The sequence below is a fragment of the Sinohyriopsis cumingii genome, chromosome 4 (genome assembly GCF_028554795.1).
Source record: "Sinohyriopsis cumingii isolate HCF-2022 chromosome 4, ASM2855479v2, whole genome shotgun sequence".
NCBI lineage: Eukaryota > Metazoa > Mollusca > Bivalvia > Unionida > Unionidae > Sinohyriopsis > Sinohyriopsis cumingii.
The window spans coordinates 107,713,242-107,737,759 of NC_142964.1; the positions used below are offsets into that span (position 1 = coordinate 107,713,242).

General features: G+C 35.5%; 2 protein-coding genes across 5 annotated transcripts in view; one reads left to right on the top strand and one right to left on the bottom strand.

The window, feature by feature from the left end:
• LOC149801844 (uncharacterized) overlaps window positions 1–5,598 on the bottom strand; it is a 115,753-nt gene extending 110,155 nt beyond the window's left edge. For all 3 annotated transcript variants that reach the window (XM_089956214.1, XM_089956215.1, XM_089956213.1), the window contains exons 1-2: window positions 5,532–5,598; window positions 4,507–4,613 (exon numbers count right to left, since the gene is read on the bottom strand). In XM_089956214.1, the coding sequence (XP_089812340.1) occupies window positions 4,507–4,570 (64 nt within the window). In that variant the 5' untranslated portion in view covers window positions 4,571–4,613; window positions 5,532–5,598. The remainder of the gene's footprint in view (window positions 1–4,506; window positions 4,614–5,531) is intronic.
• A 91-nt stretch (window positions 5,599–5,689) lies between these two features.
• Window positions 5,690–24,518, top strand: part of LOC149801845 (uncharacterized) — a 30,829-nt gene continuing 12,000 nt past the window's right edge. The window contains exons 1-3 of one of the 2 annotated variants that reach the window (XM_089956218.1): window positions 5,690–5,774; window positions 23,030–23,176; window positions 23,668–23,710. In XM_089956218.1, the coding sequence (XP_089812344.1) occupies window positions 5,707–5,774; window positions 23,030–23,176; window positions 23,668–23,710 (258 nt within the window). In that variant the 5' untranslated portion in view covers window positions 5,690–5,706. The remainder of the gene's footprint in view (window positions 5,775–23,029; window positions 23,177–23,667; window positions 23,711–24,518) is intronic. The other variant, XM_089956219.1, reaches the window with a different exon arrangement.

A 24,518-nucleotide genomic window follows, 5' to 3' on the forward strand; every position in this document is an offset into this window, starting at 1 on the left:
TTATTGCTGTCTCACTCCCTACTAATGTGAGCATGGCGAAAGGTGGGTGTGGGTTTATCACCAAGGACTGCCTTATCAATGGATAAATATGTAAGTGGAACTTGACCTTACTGTACTTTTCATTTGGGGTGTAAAGTACCTAATCAATCATAGTCAAATAATTAAGTCTGAAATAATTTAAAATAAAAAAGAAGATGCATCTCATCCATGAATCAGCTTAACTCTCTCTCTCTCTCTCTCTCTGAGTTCTTGAAATTTATACTAGGTATGATGAATTCTTTAAACCTGTCATGTCATACAATCTAACAGATAAAATTCTGAATGGGTGTTTGGAACTGGTTTTCAAGTGCTGGATGGATGATGATGGTAAACAGGAATGCTCTTTCATGATTTCTTATATATATATATCTTTGAAGGGACTGACACTCAACTGTATTAACAGAATTTCCAGCAAGACATTTCTTCCTTTTCACTCCTGATTGTGGAAACCAATTCTGATATTCTTCTGCAATAACATTTTCAAATTCACCACTGTGGCAGCCATATTGTATGTATGATTAGCTCCATATTTGTCAACAAACTAGACACCACCACTGCAAGACTTCTGGTGAAAACCCTATCTTCATATGACCATATTTAATCTGGGGAATTTAAGATTTTCAATATGTTCATTGTGGCAGTCATATCTGAGGTCAGATTTGAACAGTTTTCATTCAGGACAAACTATTTACATATATGATTATTAGTATTTTGGTGAAATTCCATGTCAATATGACTTTCCATTTAGGAGGAGTAGCAATAACAAAATTTCCCAGGTAGCTGCATGGTGGTGACAGTAGATTTCAGATTGGCACCATTATCATTTAATACCAATTAGACATCATAAATCTTCTGGAAAAACAACAACATTGATATGACTTACCACCAAGAAGCAGTAGTACAAAGATTTTCAAGACTGCCACTGTAGTGGCCATATTGTATATTAGATTGCACAACTTCTATTTAAGACTATATGAAGTTTTCCAGTTAAAACCCCAAGCTGATATCCTTTCCATTCAGGAGGAGTAGCATTTTCAAGACACCTACTGTGGTGGCTATATTAGAAGTCTAAGCAGCACCAATGTCATTTAGGACCAACTAGACATCACAAGACATCTTCTGGTTAGAACAACATGCCAATACAACTTTCACTTCAAGAGGAATAGCAATAACAAGATTTTCAAGATGTATGCTGTGGCAGCCATATTGGACATGAGATTGGCAATATTTTTCTTTGAGACCAGCTAGGTTTTATAAAAAGAACTTTAGTGAAATCCCCATCCTAATATGACCATCAATTCTGGAATAGTAGTGATAAAAGTGATTTTTAAGATGGCCAATGTTGTAGCCATATTGGATATCAGCTTGTACAATTTTAATTTTAGACCAACTAGACACCATAAGAAGTCTTCTGGTGAAAATCACATGCTGGTATGACTTTTCATTCAGAAACAAAAGCAATATAAAAAAAGATCAAGATGGCTGCTGTGTTGGCCATGTTGGATGTGAGATTGGAACCAGTACTTCAATGAAAACTCTGTTGATATAACCATCCATTCAGATGGAGAAGCAATAACACAATTTTCAAGATGGCTGCTGTAGTGGTTATATTATAGATCTTGGTAGCAACATTTTCATTAAGGACCAACCTGACACCATAACAAATCTTCTGGTGAAAACCCCATGTCAATATGATGTTCCATTTAGGAAGAGTAGTAATAACAAGATTTTCAAGAGGGTTACTGTAAGGGCCATACTGGATGTCAGATTAGCACCATTTTCATTTACTGCCAACTAGACATCAGAAAATATCTTCTAGTAATAACCCAATAATGATATAACTTTCCATCTAGGAGTAGTGTTTCAACTTAAAAACTGACCACTGTGGTGGCCATATTGGATATCAGATTGGTAACATTTTTATTTAAGACAAACTACACACCAAAAGAAGTCTTATGGTGAAAATCAAATGCTTATATTGCCTTCTCTTGATATCAAAAGCCATTCAGGAGGAGTAATGCTAACAAGAATTTGAAGAATTTCAAGATGGACACTGTGGTGACCATATCAGATGTCTAAGCAGAACCATTTTCATTTAGGACCAACATAACATTATAAGAAGACTTCCAGTAAAAACCACATGTTAATGTGACTTTCCCTTTAGGAGAAGAAGCAATACAAAGATTTTCATGACTGCAACCATGGTGGCCATATTGGATGTCAGATTTGCACCATTTTCCTTTAGAACCAACTAGACATAAGAAGCCTTTTAGTAAACCCCCATGCTGATATCATCATTTTCTTTTAGGATGAACTGCACATCATAAAAACTCTTTTGGTGTAAACCCCTATGTCGATGTGACTTTCCTTTTAGAAAGAGTAACCATAACAAGATTTTCAAGATGGTTGCTGTGACTACTGTATTGGACAATAGACTGACACTATTTTCATTCAGGACCAACCGGACATCATAAATAAGTCTTGCAGTTAAAACCCCATGTTGATATCAATATCCATTCAGGAGAAGTAGAAAGATTTTCAAGGTGGTCATACTGTATGTACCTTAGGATAAGTCTGTGTGCATGTGCATGTGGGTGTGTAAGGTTTCATGGCAATCTGCCAAGCAGATTAGGAGAAGTAGCTATAACAAACGTGTGCTAAAAAATGACTGGATGCCAGATGTCAGAAAACAGGCCATCCTATAAGCTCTGCTGGCCTATGTATCATTAGAGCTGGTCTATGTATCATTAGAGCTAACAACCAAAAATAGACACAACTAAATTAAAAACTTGTATGCTATAAAGCACACAGTATTTTTGTATATTACAACTTTTTTCCTTTATATTGGAACTACTGTTAATTACAGTGAATCCCCATTATAACATGCTTCATTATAATATGAATTTGGCTATAACATAATAGTGGTGTTGCTCCCAAAATTTCACAATAATTTCACCAATTTCTTAAAGTATTGCAAAGTACTAGTGCCAAGATAAACAAGAAATAATAATTTGGCAAGACAATCTATATTCTTAAAGAAACAATGTCTTTTCACTGCATCTTTGTTTATATAAATTAAAAAAATATTAAAAAAGTTGTATTGTGAATTTTCATTTCAGCTGTGTAAATTGCTGAACTTTGATCTTAATTTACTTTATATAGTTGTGAGCTCTTTAAAAAAATTTATAGTTAATGTAATTACTATTCAACCATCAACAATAAAGCCATTATTTGTGCCTTTCTTCATTGCATCTTGTGTATAACTGTTCCTCAGTTCTGGGTAAACAATAGTCAACAGATGGTTGCTCAGTCAAATGGCATAAACAACCAAGCACCAAATAATGTAGTGGTAGGAAAAGGTTTCTCACCTGAAGTTTTAACAGTTACTAGTGATCTACCTACCTAATTATAATTATTGCTAATTATAAATGCCCATCTCATGGCATAAGAATGTTCAAATTATTGGGCTATCAAGCACATGTGGCTAGCCATGTTGATAATTATCATGCAATCAACCAACCAGTGAATCACATTATCAATTCCCAAAAATATTACTTCATTTGATTATTAACAGTTATTCATGTTGCAATTAAAAGAATTATTGGCAATATTAAATTCATATTTGTATGGAATCTAGCAGAGAAAATTCTAGCTGTTGGAAATTTGTATGGACACTGCCGAATGACCTTGAAATACACACATGAACACATATAGATAGAACTATAGATTGTTCTTTATCTTTGTTACATTACTGTTAGATTAATTTCGACATTGGATTTAGATACATCAATGTCTATGGTGAAATGGCCAACACATATACATCTTTGAAACTATTTTCGATGGAATTATTATGGAATAACTGTTATGAATGGATTTAATGAGATTGGCTGGTAATGATAGATACTTTAACTACTCTGCAGTACCAAAACAAACCTGAAAAGCCTGATGCTCAGACCTCTTTAAATCTAGATTGTGCCCCACATGTATAGTTATCAAACAAGCTTGTCAAAATTTTAAAAAAATTGTTATTAAAACCTTTAGAATGATAATAAAATGTGTCAGAGACCCAAGCATTGATAAATACGCTATGTGTTATGATGTGCTATACATGTATATAACAATGTATGAGTCTCTGCTTAAAATAAAATATTATATATGCAATCAATATGTTTTCACCATTTCCCATTCAATATGCATTGATCTAAAATTGTAACTGGTCATTAAAGCACAAGCTTTGCACCTGCTTCTATACCTCGTCCCCGCCCCCATGTGTAGAGCCTAAGGTATTACACATGAATCATTTTGACTTGAAATGACTTTTTGCAGTTTGCACATATGCTTCACAGTATAATGGCACTCTGTAAATCTTGACCATTGTGTTATAGCAGGGTTTCACTGTATATACATTTTCAAAGAAAACAAATAAAACTATTAAAATCACAACTAATATATATGATCATCAGTTACCTTGCTTTTCAACAACAGGCTGTTTCCTTGCCTTCCTCTTTCTTACTTTCTCTTGAGTTGCCATTATTCTGTCTGTATATATTCTAGATCCTGACCAGCAGGATTTTCTGAAGAAAATTAAAATAAATCTGTAACAAATAAAGTCCAATGAAGACAACCTCGTGCAAGGTTTGTTAACTCAGTCCATAAGTTTGTTAAAAGTTCACTCAAAGATAAAACTAATTATAATATTTGAAAGGTATTGAAGAAGAAAAAAAAAATATTAATTGCAAAATAAACGATTGTAAAGCACTGGTACTAAAATGGGGGGAGGGATATCCATTTTCAAAATTACATATTTTAGCATGAAAAAATACTAATGAAAAGTTTTGGGCAGGGCAAATAATACGGTATCCAGAAGGTGGGGTTGATCTGCTTACAGCCAGTAAAATGTGCTAAGGTATTGTTGCCAGTGCAAGCTTGTTTAAAATTATCCATTAGCAAATTTATTACTTCTGAAGAACAAAACTTTTTGAATGATGATTATAATATTATTAATATAGATATAGGTCTCATATTTATCACTTAATGCTAAGATGCATGTGCTGAAATTAATGAGATTTAATGAGGTTTTCACACTTACTTCAACAAAAAAAGGAAAGAAATAGGAAAAAAACAAGACAAGTGTTTGTATTTTATGACGAACAGAGAATACTGTAGTGACTTTAAGTTTCATTTCAGTAGGATATCTTTACTGTGCTGGCTGCGCTGTTAAAGCTCGGCACAAAGGCTCGTATTATTGGTTACAATTTACATATAAAAAACATGAAAACTTGTTGTATGATATACATGTAGTATGTATAGATAAAGTATAGGCAATGATACGAGCCTATATGGGTTGACAGTCACCAAAAAAGTTTTCTCGACATAAATATCTGTCCTAAATACGGTAAAATAGATTCTGTTTTTAATAAGAAGTCACTTGTGTTAACCGTGAGTATATAATTTTAAATACATATATTCATCCGTACGTGAAGAATGTTTACCTTCACAGATTTAAAAAAAAATGAAAATGCAGGTGCTTTAATTAGTCGCCATTTTGAAGCCGTCGTAAACAACTATGGCGACAATTACGTCATAGAATGGTTCGCAAACAGTAACTTTACAACATATGGGTCAAAACAATTATCACAGAATCCGACAACCTCGAGGAAAAGAAAAATGCTAGCAGACGAACAAACCTACGAAGAACCACACAAAATTCTGTATTACACCCTCCCATTTGGAAAGTATGACAAACCATTCTTGTTAGTCGATGCAACAGTAAAATAATAAACAAAACAACCAAAACTGCCAATCTTACTTGCGGGAAATATTTTAAAGTTGTTTAATGAACTAGTTTGTCATTTTTGAGATTAGGAATTTTTTGGTCAGTTTCTTGTGTCACTGATAGACCAACGCGTTATTTTTTTTTTCTTCTGACGTTATTGGTGGCAGGGCCAAATTCGGGGTGGGGGTGGAGTTTCCAGGGTATATGACCCCCCCTCCCCCGGCGGAAAACAGCAATACCCGCAACCTAGGCCGATAAAACAGCCCCTCCCTCGTGATATTGATTTCAATATTGATATTTTCTATACTGTAAGTGTTAACACAAATTTGGAGGGTTGATTTATCGCACTACCCTCAACCCACCCAAACCCCCCCCCAAAAAAAACCCCCCAAAAACGTACACACACATGCAATTTTCTTGGGTATTTTACACACTCTGAGTAAATAGACACATAGACTTTTGCTTTGGTTCCATTTTGAGGAAAGTTAGGACCTCCCCCCCCCCATCCCAAACATTTTAACTGATCTGGTCCTGGGTGGCACCACTGGAAGAATCATTGATAGCATAAAAAGGTCAGTATACTGTATCTCTGAAACGAAAAATTTACGCTATCTCTGAAACAAAAATTTACAACATAAAAGAATCATATGGAGAGAACTTGATGGTTCCATGTTTTTGCATGCCATTTTAATCTTCCCTTATGGTGTATAATTGCTTTCAAAATATGAAGACTTTCATTATGTCATTTTTTTTGTCTTAATTATATTTTTTTATAATCCCCCAATGTTTTTATGTGTATAGTATGTTTGTGTAAATGAAAGAACTTGTGAACCATGGTTTGGTTGGTTGGATGGATGGATGTTTTAAAAGTTAAAAAAAAAATACAAAAAATCAACCAAATGTACACAAATTCTGCATAACATTTTCAAGCCCTTCATTAACTCATCATTTCATTTCATAATCATGTAAACGAATAAATTGTTTGTGATAGCAAGTTTTGGGGTATAATAATAATAATAATAATAATAATAATAATGACCTTATTTAAAGAGGGTAACACAATTAACTAAGAACTAAGCTACCTTGAGGCACTCATACAAAGGAATTTATTTATTTTAGCTGCATCTCTGAAGCCACTGGATATATTGGGTTTGGAAGAAGGAAATAGAGGGGGCATTTCTAATCTCAACTGGAATACTATTCCAGAGCAAAGTTCCAGAGTATTAGAAACTTTTAAAAATAATTCCTTATTTGCTTTGGGAATTTTATACTGTTGGTAGACATAGATCACAGGTGGGGAGTATTACCAGGTTGCCTATACTGGAATAGTGATTGTAAATATTCAGGAGCACTATTATTGGATATCCTGTACATTAATTTGGCTTTTCTCAAATAGATTTGGTCTTTAATAGGTAATATTTGTAATTACCAGCTAAATTTTCCTTGCTTAAATTCTTTCTGGATTGATATTAGACCAAATGTTCTTTTTTGAAGATGTGCCAACTTTGCTATGTTTTTATCATTTGAATTACCCCATACTGTGTTACAGTAGTCTAAATTGGGTTATATGTAACTGTTATAAAATAGTTTTCTGTGCCTTTTAGGGAGAAAATGTATTATCCTACTGAGAAGCCATAAACTTGAATAGACTTTTTTTTTACTGATATGTTTGCTATGTTCAGTCCATGATAGGTTATTATCTACCAAAACACTAAGTAGTCTATCATGACAGACCATTTGCAAATTTAATCCTTCCATGTCAACATAGTTCATCTCTATCAAGATTTATCCTTTTTTGCCATGTTGAGATAAGTAATATTTTAGTTTTACCAGTATTGACCACCATGCCATTGCATGTGCACCAGTTTTCCAGTTTGTTTAGGGCATTCTGTAAAGAAATTTTGAGTTCATGCTTTGTATTTTGGATGTCTGACAATGTTGTGTCATCTGTATCATCTGTATTGCCATGATGAGTATTACAGCACTTGTGCTACACTAGCCAACCTGTTTTGGCTTTCATAACCAAACAATGGACATGCAAACCAGACAAACTAGAAAGTATTTAGTGAAATGATGGAGTTGATCTATATATTGGTAAATAATAACTTATTATTATTTAAATTACAGCATAATTATTAAAAACGAGTGATCTGTGCTGTAAGTCGAGCCCTGCATGCACAAATAGCAGTAGAGAGGGCGAACAACCTCTGATTGACTCACTCTCTATTTGCAAAAATAAGCCTTCCTGGAAATCGCAAAAAAAAGAGTTTGAATGGAAAATCGTAAAGAAAAAAAGGGATTGTGGTGACTGAGTGCCAAGTATGAGACTTCGCCCTCTCTGCTGCTATTAATTAAAAATTGTATTAAGACAACTCGGTATCGTGACCGTGGGTCATGCAAGTTTATCGTTATGAAACCATGCGGGGTTGACCGAGCCTGACTAAATAAATTTCTAAACTTAATTATGTCCATATCTCCGCTGCACCAAGTCCGATGAATATTTTGCAGTGTATGCGTGTCAACTCTATTGAACACAGCAAGAATATTACAATTATCCCTGATCACTTTAGGGATTGTGTATATCGCTGGGTTACATAAATCACGTCTGTGTTTTTATGCCTGCCTCGGGGAAAATATTCTAGATGGATTGGACTGTTGGTCCAGCATCACATCATCGTACACAACTAAATTGTTTATAAACCCATCAATATCATCAATACTTGGCGCTTCATTAATGTCAGTAATAAATTCAATAACATCCTCATCGTTTATCATCCTCGCGCTTTCGTTAAAATTTTTTAGCACTTTGTAACACCGCTGGTCATCAACCGACGGAGCTATCAAATACAACTTGTCCCAGGTCATCCACTTCATTATTAAATTAAGTAACAGTTGCGTTTTATAGCTTCCAGATGGACCTATGATAATCATTCGAACAGAATTTGGTAACACAGCATGATGTTTAACCGGTTCTCGTTTTCTTCCCGCCGAAAGTCAGTGACCTCCATGTTATAGAAATATAATAAATAATATGGATTTATATTGTGTGAAATGCAGGGCGCGTACTCCCACAAGTACACTGACAACTATTACAACATAAAATAACAGATCAGCAGTTACAGGTAAGTGTGAACAATGTGGTACAAAGAAATTTAAGTTTATTTCTGATCCAAACAATATTTAAAAAAAGGAGGAGGTGATATTGCCGCCCGGTTAGCCAAACTACCAGGAACTCAGTGGGCTAAGTACCCAGGAGAAAAACACTTCCCAGGATATAATTACTGTGGCCCTGGAACTCAACTTGATATCAGACTTGATAACCAAGACCAACCAAAATCAGGTGAGTATCCAATAAATGCTATTGATAAAGCGTGCTCATGATGTAGCTTATAAAAGTAAAGATCTACAGCACATGCACATCACAGATGTGAAATTAATTCACGCACTAAATTCCATAAAAAATAAATCTTTCAAAGAATCATTAGCTAATTGGTTGGTGAGATCTGCAATGAAGGGTAAGCATGTATTGGGAAACGGTAATTAATCAACCGATTAATGAAATAATGGAGTCGATTTATTATTCCCAAGAGGATACTGGAAATGTAGAGCAGCGATTAGTAAACTCGCTGAAGCAGCAGATTTTGAACATTCTACTGCTGAAAAATGGTTAGCCCGACAGGCAATGTGGCAAATTTAACTACCACCACCTAAAACAATTCAGTATGCGCATTTTGATGTCAGCATCCCTAATGAAGTTCATCAGGCTGATATTTTGTTTTTACCACATGATACTAGACGTTGAGTAACATACAAATGCGCGTTAACTGTCGTTGATGTTGCAAGTAGATATAAAGAAGCAGAGCCATTGCCGTTATCAACAAAGACAGCTGCTGAAGTAGCTTCTGCGTTTAAACGAATTTATCAAGGATTTGGACCACAAGGTGGTCTACGATGGCCACAGCTGTTACAGGTTGATCCTGGCAAAGAATTTCAGGGCACAGTATCATCGCTGATGAAGCAACATAATGTCAAAATACGACAAGGACATACTGCAATTCACCGCGATCAGGCGATCATTTAACAATTTAATCAAACACTTGCTGAGCGGTTATTTGGATATCAATATGTGAAGGAACTCATTCAAGATACAAGATCTCGCGAGTGGGTTGCAAGATTACCAAGTGTGATAGCTGTGTTAAATAATGAAATTACTCGAGCAACCAACATGAAACCTATTAGCGCGATCACAACAAAACATATACCAGTACGACGATGTGATTTTTCAGTGCAGCCAGTGCTGGGTACTGTTACTGTAAGATATTTATATGAACCTGGTGAACTTGAAGGTGGTAAAAAAAAGAGCAACTGATCCTATCTGGAGTATTACCACACACAAAATCACACACAAAATATCTAGCATGGTAAGATCCACGGGTAGACCTGCAATCTAAAGATTAGATTCAACTGCTCCTCAACGTGGATTTACACATGAACAATTACAAGTAATTCCAGAAGACATGCAATTACCACCACGATCACTTAACTAGCACCGTTATGTCAATTACACTTGGTACAGGTCAACATCACATTTTCACGTTTATGACCACAACTACTATCTTTTCTATCTACGGTAAATTGTCTTGGATTATTACTTGAGTACTGCCACAACATTACACAATTACAACTCGCACAATGATATTCTGCTGCTGCTTCAGCGCGTTGACAAATTCAACATCAATATCAAATTCTCTATTATTTTTTTGGTCACTTTGTTTATAACCGGCTAATTATTTTCTTACCATATCGCTGTCAGTAACATCAGTGATGGTTTCCGTAGCATCCATGACAATTCTCTGCAGCTGAGATATTTTTTTGACTCGAGACACTGCCAAATAAACCAAATTTGACCATTCAAAATGATCATCTACAATCCAAACTCGAGTATCAGAGATGGTTAACCCCTGAGATGAGTGAATTGTCATTGCGTATCCTAATGTCCACGGGGATTTATCTGCACTCAGCGCATCCTCAACAACACTGACATCAACTGCGACAACGTTATTTAATATGAGATTCTGTTTCCTTGACTGTCCTGGTATATTAACGTCGATATTCTGTCGTCATGTATCAGCTATAATACACATGTCTATAACACAATGGTACATGTAATGCTGAGAATTTTTCTTTATGCTTTTCAAATAACTGCTGTTGAAGTGTATTACAAACTATCTTTCTACTCGCCACTATCAAATTGTTCGGGGTCAACGTTTGCAGAAATTCGTTCATTGAAGTTTCTGAAATTATTTTACACATCATTTCACACTGGATTTTATTCGGTTGTACTCTGATTAATTTCTTGAACTCGTTTAATTCTGCATCAAGAGATCTGTGATCATCAGTTATCTCCGAGTAATAATCTACAGAATTCTTTAACCAATCGTGTGGAGATGGTTCGACAATTGGTGGTGGTTGACAGTGATCAGCGCGCTTTATCACAGCTGTATTTTTCAGTAACAACTAATCGAGAAACATTTTTAATAATTCTTTAGATACGGTGCACATTTCATCCCAAATAATAATTTTTGGAATATATTTCTCTCCCATTCGGTCAGGAGTCCATGTGTCACCCTTGTATCGAAAAAAGCTGTGATAAGTACATGATTGCACTCTCGTTGTTTCATTTCTCTTGCGAGTCTGTGCGTAGTGTTAGCACAATCATATCATCTGAATTCTGTCGAAACAATTTGATCACCTGAGTTGTCTTACCAGACCCCCCCCCCCCCGGTCCATTTAGATAAATAGTCTTGTGTCTGGATACTGGATCATACACAGATGCCGCAGACAATAATTCTGATATCTGATTGCTGCGATAAATATCTTTAATCATAACATCTGTGGATTCAGAATAATTACATAACATTTCTTGTCTTATTCTCCACGAACCCCATGATGCATCAGTGTTTGTAAAATGAGTTACCAATGATGTATATTTGCTATTGATATAAAATGAATCTGTGGCAACTCTAACTGCGGTGCGAGGAAATCTATTTATCATCGATAGCATATTTATTGAAACATAAGCGAGCATCGAGATCTTAAATGAGTATACTGAGGTGACTTGCCGCTGATATAACTTACAATTGTACCCAACCGTGTTCCGTCAGACAAGTAAGCGTTTTCTTGACTGACAAATATATTTCTCACGGTTGCATCAGTGATTATAAAATCATATTCAGCATCATCTAGAATTAATCGTGCATAATGTCATTTATGATATATGCTCCACCTTGAGTAATCTTGCCAATTATTCTTCTACCAAGATCCTTTACGTCGCTATCATCATCAGGTGATGGTAACCAAACTTCGGTCTGCTTTCGATATAATATAATTGCCTCACTTACAATCAATGATATTAATATTTTACTGTCAAGCATATATCATAACAGCACTATAGGTGCCCAGCGTTTTTCTGAAAAGTGTCTACCAAACCAAACATAACAGATTGGATGAAGACCCTTAGCTATTTCGAATGATACAATATGAGCCTATCCGGTTAGATCAAAATCAGGTAGTGGTCCATTAATCACCACTTTGGTCATCTCATTTGTGGGGTGTCCAAATCTTTTAAAATATCCAGAACACTCCCCCAATCCAAGAAAACTTCCCGGATAACACACTACCATATCCACGGAAATAATGGCACTGTAATTATACTTGGTATTCCACAATCCGCCGTGTCCATATTCACAGCAGCTAAGCTGCACGTCTTCGAGAAATTCAAATCGTGTTGGCTTCCACGAATTTTTCTCTCTGGCAGTGTGGGCAGTAACAATAATTGCTCAGTATTCTCTGTTGAAAATTTCTGCACAAGATTTTCATTGTTTCATGAAGAGATTCTTTATAATATGTTTCATCGTTAGGTTGTACAAATTGATCATATTTTTCATCATCCGAACTTTTAAATAACCATACTAACACAGGATCATTTTTACTTATTTCATGAATAAAATCAAACATGTTTCTCCCAGAGTTCTCTGAGGGGTAAAATCTTATAGATCGATCTCATGGAAATATTGTGACTGCTTTGGTCCACGCGTGAGCATTATGATCAACGATATTTATTGGAGCTCCCCCATTTTTATAATGTTTTGAATCGTGTAAAATCTCTTCTGTTATGGTTGCTACGATTATTGGTAATTTGAGTGTTTTCTCTAACCTAGTGACATCATTTATTGTAGCTCCGGTATCCTTAACCTATTCAGCCCACTCATTTATTTTTTTACGTCTTAAATCAGTTAACCCTTTTCCATGCATCACATTTGTAAAATGTTTGATTACTCGTTTGGCTACACAATTCAGCCTTGACTTTGAAAATTTCATTGGTGCAAGATCATCGACATTGGGTTTATCATTTAGCTGAAATCAGAGTCCGAGTAAAATCTTACAGTTCAATCTCGTGGAAATATTGTGACTGCGCTGGTACACACGTGTGCGTTATGATCAATAATTTCAATTGGTGTCCCCTTCCCCTTATTCTTTGATTCATATAAAATCTCTCCGGTTAACGTTTTTACTATTATTGGAAATTTAATTTACTTGATAACTCGGCAACATCATTTATTGTGGCTCTGGTATCCTTGACAGATTCAGCCCATTTGTTTATCCACGAACGTCGTAGATTCGTTAACCCATTTCCACGCATCACATTTGTAAAATGTTTGATTACTCGCTCGGCTACACAATTCAGCTTGGAAAATCTCATTGGTGCAAGATTATTAATGTTGGGTTTATCATTTAGCTGATAAATTCCATAACAATCGCTGTTATAGGACACACTCGTTTGTAGTATGGTCTGGCAATACCCGTTAGTAATCCTGGCTTGGAATCTTTACTTAACACAATGGTTTTTCCATTAGCAAGGACAGAGTCACGTTTGTCATGGATAATCCACTCAGCGGAATCTGTTTCTGCTAGTACAATAAACTTTATTCTGAAAAAATATTTCTGATCATTGAGATAATCAATTATCTTTTCTGCTCGCATATCGTTCATTGTAGCATCAATGACTTCGTCCTTGACAGAGTCATCGCGTACAATTTTGAATGTCGACCAGGTGTGAGATGCCCCATCATCACGAAATTCTTTTTTAGCATCCCTGGTAATATTAATCAGATTAACAGTTGGATCTGTCAGAGTTTGTCTCCGCAAGTCAAGGGTTCTTCTGTCAGGATCAAATCTGGAAGTTTTCTAAGGCTTGATTGTAGATAATCTCTCAAACTCAGACAAGTATTTAAATAAAAACTGTTATATATATGCAGGTGGTTGATGGTAGGGTCTTCAATTCCTTATAATAAATCCTGCATAAATGAATTCTGCGGTCAACATTTGCAAAGTGTAAGGAGGGGGAGTCTTGGTCCACAACTGTGTTTGCAGTGTGGTGTTGGAGTTAGAGGAAAAACACAGCTGTGTGCGTGTTGTTGTGGTAAATGATATATAGAGAGTTTAAATGATATGATTAAAAAAAATAACAAACCTGTCATTGATAAGGTTATAGATCTCCTGAAGACTATATAGCCAGATTTGAAGATAAGTTATAATTTAGACAAATAATATTATGTACAAATGGAGCAAAAAGAATTTGTTCAAAGTCCCACTATCCAGAATTATGAAGCATCTTGTGATGGTAGTAGTAAGACTGTCGGGTAAAAGTATATAAGATGTATCCTTGCTGTACCTGTGTGGATATTTCTGTGTTTGTCTGATAGCTTCCATCAATTACATCACAGATGAGGTTGATCGCAATCACCGAAGATATATTTACAATTTCCGCAGATACACGACGGCCTGTCCCATGTGGGTCATTGTTGTGTCGGAGAATAGTTGACGGCAGTAGTATTATTCTTTTTTTGCTCGGCGAGTATTTTAGGGAAAAACTCATCAATGATATCGTTGAGTGATTTTTTTTAACTCATCTGGGTTATACACGGGAAATTAAAAATGCGGCAGATCAGCTTCTGTTATCTTGTATTTGTTAAGAAATTGTTGCTTGAGGTTTTTTTCTGAGTTAATTATCGCTTGTAAGCAAATTTGATTTATATATTTAAGATCGACCATAATTTGATTTAGTGCTTCTATCTGTTCAATGATATCTTTGTTATCTGATCTTATATCAATGAGGTATTCTGTAAAATACTGGCGTAACCTTTTTAATGCTCTTTCATATGAATCTCTAACAGTCTCTTCGATGAATATTATAATCCTCCATTCATTAAGTTCTCCGCCAACAGGTTGAGAGTTCCAAATCATCTCATTATTGGAGGTGGGCAAAAGTAATATTCTTATCTTTTCGTATTATGGAATATGTTCCAAAAGCAAGGAAATTTAGGTAGGTTCTAAGAAAATCTGCTTTTTCGTCCTCAGGATATGAAGCATTATCCACTTTGAAATCAGACCGCGCTGGTTCAGGTGGTGGCGGCGGCGGTGCAACATCAGGCCATCCTAACACTGATCTGATCGATGATTGATAGATATCCACGGTGTAATTGGGAGAGTTTATCTCTATTGCAGATGATAATGTTGGTTCATGAACTGTTATTTTTATCTTGGATTCCTGGCCAGTGATATTTTTTATTCTGCATGCAAATTCATCATTGATCTGTTCGATTTTGGTAACTTCTGGTTGGTATCCCAACAACTGTCCAGTCAGGGGTTCCATCGGGTTTATTTTTATTTGCAAACACCAATGAATTATTTGGTTGTAATCTTCCAACTGATTTTGATCTGATATTTGGCCAACTGTGGTATACTTGCAACTGTGCAAGAGCGATTTCTTTTACTGAAATCGTAGTTGGAAAATTAATACCAAATTCAGGGTTTGTTGAGTTTGTCGATATCATTGTTGTTTTTATCGGCGCTGTGTTCGCGGCTATCTGCTTAAGTAGTTCAGTCATTATTTAAATTTTCATTTTTCAAATGGCGGTTTTCTAAATCAATTACTTCATTGTATATCTTCACCATGTTGGTAAATTCGGAATCTGATATCGTTGTGTCGTCGAGGCTGGATGATATCAGCGACGATAATTTCGAGTACGTGGCCGTGACTGTACTTAATCGCACAACATAGTTATTTAATTCTGTACTCGTGCACGTGGTTATCTTTTATGCGATAATATTAAAAACACGTGCAATTGCTGATGATGATGAAACATATATTGTTGTTACTGCTACTGTTATCGGAGTCGGCGCTGATAACACTAGACCGGTGGATGCAACTAATGTGGACACTGAATAAACTACAACATCAGTGGCAACTGCATGCCGCTTGTATTTTTTTACTTTCGTGGTGTACTTATCAATGATGGTTTTTAACGCTGATTGCCATTCATGTACTTGATCATATCTAAATTTTTGGACTCTTGATTCTGTCAATGACATTATTATTTTACGCAGTAACCAATTGAGACGTTTCAGCAACAAATTCCAGACACCACCAGTAAGATGTTGCGGTTAATTTCTTATCAGTTGCTTCCAGTATAAATGTTTCTTTGGTTGCACTATTTAACACAACAGGCACAACCCCAGAAAACTTATCGGTTGAATGCCGCCAGGGATACATTGTAAATATCTCAAATTTTGCAGCACTGCACACAGTCTATACACACCAGTGACTGTTGTGGTAATGTTTGAGAGTTTTATTTTGCTGTGACCATGTTGCGAATCCAGATGACACTGTGTATACATTATTGGTAATCTGTTTGTGAGGAATTTTAATCAGATTAATTTTGTTAATGATATTAGGAATTCCACTTACAATGTCTTTGAGTGTTTTCTTAGTTGTATCAATGTTCGTCTTGATATCAGAAAGTTTCATGTCAGCAGTCAATGGAGTACCAAAGAAGACATCTGCGATTTCTTAAGTTTTTCTAAAATTTCTACGAAGATTCGTGAACATACTCATATGAACATGATACTCGGCCTGTAACGTGGATAATTTATCTACGGTGCTGTAGTTAATGTCCACATATTTTTTTGTTGCTGCATCTTCATCGGATGTTGGGTCTCCAAAGGTTACTATTTTATTTCCATTCATGCTGAGTTCACCTGTCATTGTGTCACTGGTATTCTTCAAACAATTAGCGATTTCATCTCTGATGGTTGTAAACAATATACTTGAGTCTCTGATTCTACCCCCGTCAGTAAACACAAGGATGTTATCCATGACAGCACCGAGAACTCGTCAAACTATGTCATTCCATTTGATGTTGCTGGGTTTTAGCCTGCCATATCGGTCCTGAAAAACAATAACCTCATCTCGGTCAAATCCAGCCAGGCTCATGACATCATTAAGATCATCTTTTGTCACATATTTTGATAAATCTATGTTAGATTTTTTAAAACTAATATCACTACGAGATCTTCCGTAAATATCAACCTTTATTCTTTTCTTCATTTTCAAATTGTAGATTTCCAATGCTGATTTGTATAATTGTGCACAGCTTTGTGAGGCGGTAATGATGATTTTAATATAGACTCGAGCACAGCAATTGCTTCACGGCCGCATATTGGCAGATCGGTTAATTATTGTGTTGGTAGCATTGAGTACCAGATTGGCATGTTGTATGGCGTGACATATCTGATAAATTCCTGTGGCAGAGCTAAACCGTACGAGTCAAAATAAACAATCCCACGAGGATCAATCGTGTATGATACCCAGAGTTCCAGGTCCAGTGCTGTTATCGAGATTAATAATATCGGTTTCAGCGCTGTTTGGTTGTTGTGGTAATTGATTTTGCATAAAAACACCTCTGAATTTTTTTGTTTTGAGTTGTTTAGCAGCATCAATTAAATCAAAGTTTGACATTGGTGTAAAACCCCATTGTGGTTTCAACATAGATCAGTTCCCGGAAGTCTCAGACCTTTTCATAGATAAGTTCCTGGAAGTCTCAGACCTTTCCCCAGGTAAGTTCCTGGAAGTCTTAGAACTTTTCCTTGAATGGATTGTCCTAGATAAGTTCCCGGAAGTCTCAGACCTTTTCCTAGACAAGTTCCCGGAAGTCTTAATCCCATTCCCGTTGCTTTTTTTAATGCCATTCCAGCGGCGGTTCCAACAGCACCTAACGCAGCAGCTTTTGCAACAGCTGGAGCAGCAGCAGGTATCAATACTGGTATTGCTGCGAGAAGTGGGAATATTCCTCTGGTTTTAACCATGTCCTTGATAGCACCAGTGGAGAGTTTAAATCATATTCCAGTCTTGGATTGTTTAGTGTCATTGAGCTGTTTAAGTTGGCACGCTGTCAATGATAGTTAATTTTCACCACCAGTGATTTGATTGTGCTTTAGTGTTATTGTGATCCCACATTTTTTTGCTGATGTGGATTGTAGCTTCTTGATCTGGCCAGGAGTCAGACTGGCACTAACATGATGGTAAGACATTTTATAAAATACTCATGTTTCTAAATCACAATGATTGAAGATTTTCCACTGGTGCATCAATGACTCTCATTCGACCACTTCCACCTTCAAGTAACATTGCTTTGTCACTGAGTATAACTGCGATTGCTGTGTAATTAACACCACCACCTGTATTCATGCTGGCTCTGAAGTGTATAACAACGACAGGTTGTTTTGATAAATCAAGATGCTCCAGTGAAAAGTAATAGATTGGATATCGATTTATAAAATCATATTGTGAGATCTGTAAACCAGTATCTACGTTTTGATCACGTCCCATAAACATCATTAACCGATGGTATACACGCGCTATATGATTTTGTTCATAATTCATTAGTATGCTTTCTGTTGGTTCTTGTTGTCCATTTATTCGCAAAGAAACCTTGGTAACACCAAGTCAGTCAAATATCATATGAGAACGTTCTTGTGAGTGCAATCGCGCAGTCTCCTGAAGCACGACAAATATATATCATGGTGCAGAAACACTTTGCTGTGATGCTATGTGCCATGTAAATTGCCTGTTAATGTTAGATTCTATACTGTCTGTAGTTGTTGTCAGCCAGGACAACAGAGACTTGCCACCTGTGTCCATAAAAGATAATAGTCGCTGTTCTTCTGCGATCATTGGAGTCATTACCAGCATCCACAATGAAAGTTTTATTAGTACTATTTACTAGGATCACCAGCAGGTCTCCAGATAGCTTCAATGTCGGAACCCTTACTCACAAGAGCAACTGTGTGTTTAGCTCCAAAGATAACTTTTCTGACATTTTCTGCAAAATCCAAAGATATGTGATAGTGGAATTGCGCATGAAAAATTTCTACAATCCCCCTTCAGCATTGATCGTCGTGTTGCAAATCCTAAGTTGTGATTTGATTTAGCTTCAATAATTATTGACTCCACATCTGTGTCATTGGCAGCTGCAGTGTGTTGTTTTGGTCATCTTTTAGTATACGGATCGCTTCCAGGGGCATCAGAATTGTCTTTTGCAAACATCATTGTTGGACCGGCTGACCTTGTGTAATCATCAGAGTATCTTGCTAGTCCTATTATTGTTGTAGCAACATCAACATCTTTCTGAATTGTCTCAATATTTTTTCCATTGATCATATAGGTGGTGCTATCAAACAGTGCCATGATGCCGTTGTTGACAAAACCAACTTGTACTCCATCTGCATATGGAGTATCATCTGTTTTTATAATTTCACATCAATACAACAGTGACCACAGTATACATCATCACCTTCCATTTTGAATTTCATTGGAATTTGAACTCAGTTCCATTAGGACTTTTAATAATAGGACTTATATTTTTTAATTCTTGGATTATTTTTGGATATTATTTGTAGAACTAAGTTCTTTTTCTCATATTTGCCTTGTTTTTCTAGGGAATAAATTATGTTAAATTTTACAAAGCTTGTTGTCTTCACTTTTTTCTTGTTAGATTTTGTAAGAGCCTAAACACGTAAAATTATATATAAAAATATAAGCGGTGAAAATTTCAAGAACATTGTATGAAAAAAAGCTAGAATTACAAGAAGTTTAATTTTGTGTTTTAAAACTGCATTAAATATACCCCTATTGCCATTCAACAAACATTATATAGCCATGCCCTAGTTGATTTTAACACACAGTTGGATATTCACCTTTTGTGGGTCAGGTTGAATTCTAAAACTCAGGGTATAAATTACTCAGCTCCAGTTGAGGAAATAAGGGGTGGATTTTCTAAAAATACTAAATATTTAATAAAGAAATGATGGCAGGGCCTGCATAATATGATAATTTATGTGCTTTTGGTTGAATATTCTTGCATTTTTTTAGAAATTGATGTTAATCCTGCAATTATGTCTTTGAAGATTGATGCAAGACATGTACTGTTGCAAGTTCTTTCATATATGGGTAGTGAAAGGTACTGTTTGGTGAAAAATGTTTGGGCAAAATTGTTATTCAGAAACCATGGAGACTGGTTTATAGTTCTTTTTACAATAAATGTAAGCTTGCACACTTATGTAGATATTATTAAAGTTTATTAAGGTTCCTTAGGCTTATCAGTTAATTGACATTCATTTGTAACAGTGTTACCATGGATTCCTAATGCATTACAAACAGATGTTACTTGGATCTTGTATATATTCAAGAATGCCCAAAATACAACATAGGTTTGCAAACTTTGCTCATCAAACTTTAATTTGTATCATAGCGATGCTCATATTCTGAATAGAAAAAACAAATGATAAAGAAACATTTTAATTCTGTGTGTATTATGTGTGTTTCTGTGTATGTGCATGTTTATTTATTGCTGTATGTACCTTATTATTGTCCTCCGTCCCTTCAAAGAAAAGGCAAGGGACATAATATCCACTTTTCTCTCTCTGACTGTCCATCCTACTTCCCCTTCCACTCTATAATTTTAAAGTCCATGAGATTAATAAAAATAGGGGCCTCGAGTGGCCGAGTGGTCTAAAGCGCTCACCGTTCCGGATCACTGCCATCTCACCTCTGTCTGCGTGGGTTCGAGTCCAAGGCTCGGCTAGCGTGGGTACGTGGGAAAGCCTGCCAGTAGCTCCTCGTGGGTCGGTGGTTCTTCCTTGGGTTTTCCAGGGTTCTTCCTCCACCAGTTATACTGGCCGCCATGTATAGCCTATCTTGTGCTGAAAAATGGCGTTAAACCCTAGAACAACAAGAACAACATGAGATTAATAGATGAAAGTTTGTTTACTTGCACATCGTCACGAGAAATATAGTACATATCACATGGGAACCTGTCTGCAAGGTCAAGGTCACAGCTCAATATTTTATTATATATTTTCCATCACTCTTTCCCTTCTGCTCAATAACTTTAAAATTGTTTAAGGGATATTATGGGATGAAACTTAGATTTGTTATACATTATTACTATAAAGTGTTTACATAGCTGATTGGGGTTGCAATCTTCATGATCAAGATAACAGCGCAATATTTTGTTTTCCATCACTTTCTGTTTCTGCTCTTTAACTCTAAAGTCATTTGAGATCAAGTGATGAAATTTTATATACTTATGCATAATTGATAGAGGGTGTATTACCATATTTGGACTACTGTCTTTAAGGTTAAAGTCACCACTCAACATTATTTATTTTCATGGCACTTTCCATTCTGCTGTATGATTTTAAAGCTATTGTGATTATGGCATGAAACTAATGATATACTTATAGATGATCACTAGAAGGTTTTCTCATGTACCACATAGGGGTAATATCTTCTGGGTCGGAGTCAAGGCTCAGTATATAATGTTTCCATTACACTGTACCTTCTGCTGTATAACTTAAAAGCCAGTTGAGATTAAGGGATGAAACTTGGTATACATGTACATCATCACTAGAAGGGTAGTCATGCACCACATTAGAGGTCCTGTCTCTAAGATCAAAGTCACATCTCATTATTGTACATTTTCCATCATTCTTTTCTGGTCTATAACTTTAGGGTGGTTTGAAATTAGGTGATATAACTTGGTATACATAAATGACATGATCATCACAGGTTGGGTACCACATTTGTGGCCTTATTTTTAAGGTCAATGTCACAGTCTTATATATTAAATTTGTCTATTACAATTTTTTTCCACAATACAATTTTAGAACCATTTGTGATAAAGAGATGAAACTTGGTATAACTATATATCGTCATGAAAAGGTGTCATATGCTACTTTGGGGTTGTATCATCAGGTCAAGGTCACATGTCAAATGTTTAGGTTTCAATCATAGTTGCTCTTTTGCTTTCTAACTTAAAGAGCTGTTTTAGATAAATGGCCAAAGCTTGGTATGCTTATTATTTAGACAGTTGCTAGCATGATGGAGGGTTAGTTGCTTGATTATTTGACATCAGCACACCAATATGCCACATCTACAGTGATATACACCAATCCTGTGATTGGATTTGTCTGGAATTTGTATTTTATGATAGTTGATTGAGAGATGTTGCACATGGTGATGTCAATTGCTTCCTTATATTAAAGACATCTTACACGGAGAAGGTTATAGTGAGGAAATCAACCACTTAATTTCCTTAGCAATTATCTTTCTTTGTATTTGATGAGAGTTTGAAAAGTTTTTGTTTGGGTACTATTTTGAACAATTTGGTTACCATGGCAACTGCTTTTAACAGTTGAAGTCAAATGCATGACACTCACATTAAAATGCCAGCATTTGAGGTGGAAGAAACTGGTATCCCTTCAAAAAAGCAAAGACTATAATCAGAAAAACAATAACCCTTGCTTTGGATAGCAGAAGTATTGAACCCAGAGCCAGAGTAGTTTGAGTTAGTATCATTGAATAATGCTTGCAAGGAAAGCTACGAAAATCTCCATAAAACTACATCAGTTTTTGTGTTTTTTGTTTTTTTGCTTTTAATGGCACTTTCAATATATTATTGGCTATATTATGCCAATGAAATGGCAGCTAAGTGCTTTATGTAGGATACACTAAGATATCCCATATCCCATACTGACTGACCTGGGCAGGTACAGAACCTGCAACCCTTGAATTATGAGTTTAATATTCTACCACCTGAGCTGTCATTGTACATTGCACAAAAAAGTTTTAATGGTTGTCGTGCAAAAGGATTACACTTTATACAGTATGCTTTGTCTGGAATGAACACCTTTACTTTTGTGATGGGATACCCTTTAATTGAGATTGTAACTTGTTTATTTTGGAGGGGGTAAAGCTTTTTAAGTAGCCACAACAATTTCTACTGATACTTTGATCAGGAATATATCTTTCAGAGTGTCAAAAGCTGTAAAACGATATGGGAAACAGGTGATTGAAGAATGTGAAGAGAATCTTAATGAAAGTTTAGATGGAAAACATGACAACAGTAGTCATTTGCTTAAGGTAGACAGAGTACCAGGAGGACAAATGATACAGGGAAGGTAGATGCTTTGAAATTAGATAATTATTTATTGGAAGCACAAATCAGAAAACATTACTATTGCAAATATTCATTGTCAACAACAGGTTATGCTATTACAGGTCATTGGCATTTGAATAATTTACGTGTATTTCACAATTTGGGTATCTCTGTAATTAGATGTTGCATGTTTTGAGGATTTAAGTTGATACATTTGATGTTTTGTTTCATTCTATGTTCCTTTCACTTGTTATATATAGCTAGGTTTATTCTTTTGTTAACTGAAACATTTTATATTAAATGATACATTCTGGGAAATTGAAATACTAGTCAGATGCAACATAATAAGGTTCTGCTATTTGTAACTAAATATTACTTTTAAATGGGTTATTTATATAATAAGAGATAGCTTTACTCATTGTGTTCTTTAACTTCTGTTTCATTAATAAGAACAATTTAGGGTTCTCCGATGTGTAGAAAACCATTTTTAGTAAGCTTTACTTTCTGTTTAAGACAGACAGCTTGGGATGAAAGAACCACTGAAATTCTTGGCATGGTAAGTTCTTTTGTGCATATTTGCAATAGAACTTAAGGATCATTCACAATTGTCAAGGATTTTCCAATTGTACTTTTCAAAATAAATCATGCAGAATTACAAACATGAGCAATTTACTCGAGTTAATTAACTTCCAGATGATCATATTTACGTCAGAATGATGTGATCCACTCCCACTAGACAATTTTTGAAATACCTTCACTTCTATCTTCAACCGAACTCGTTAGTTTTGGTTAACCTGCATTGTATAAAAAACACAATCCCTCACTGCATTTAAATTTTCTGCTTTTAACAATTAGTCATATTCATACTCAGATCTTTCAAATTCATATAGCTGAGATAATTGCTCTTGTATTTTCACAACTCTCAGCTGGGTCTATTCCAGGATGTGCAATTGCAGGATTCAAGCTTATTGCTAAGAATTTTGCCAAAAAATTGACTGCATAAAAATCGCATTATTTTTTAAAAGTCCTTCTTTTATTTCTTCAATAATTTCCTCCACTATTCAGAACTTCACCCAATTCTTCAAATAGATGAGGAGAAGTTTCCCCATAATTTTCAGTTTTAGATAGTCCCTGCTCAAAGTTGATCAAAATAAGGTCTATTTAAGAACTAAATATTTAGGGTAGAAATTCTACCATTGAATTGAAAACAAGTACTGTGAAAGGTACATTATATGCCTGTCCCATGTTTGATAGTCCTATATGTGAACACTAGTAGGTTATTGTGGACTCTGGACATATTGATCAATGGGTCTCGTCATTTTTTTCTTCTTATTTACACTTATGATGACTTTGACCCATAACCA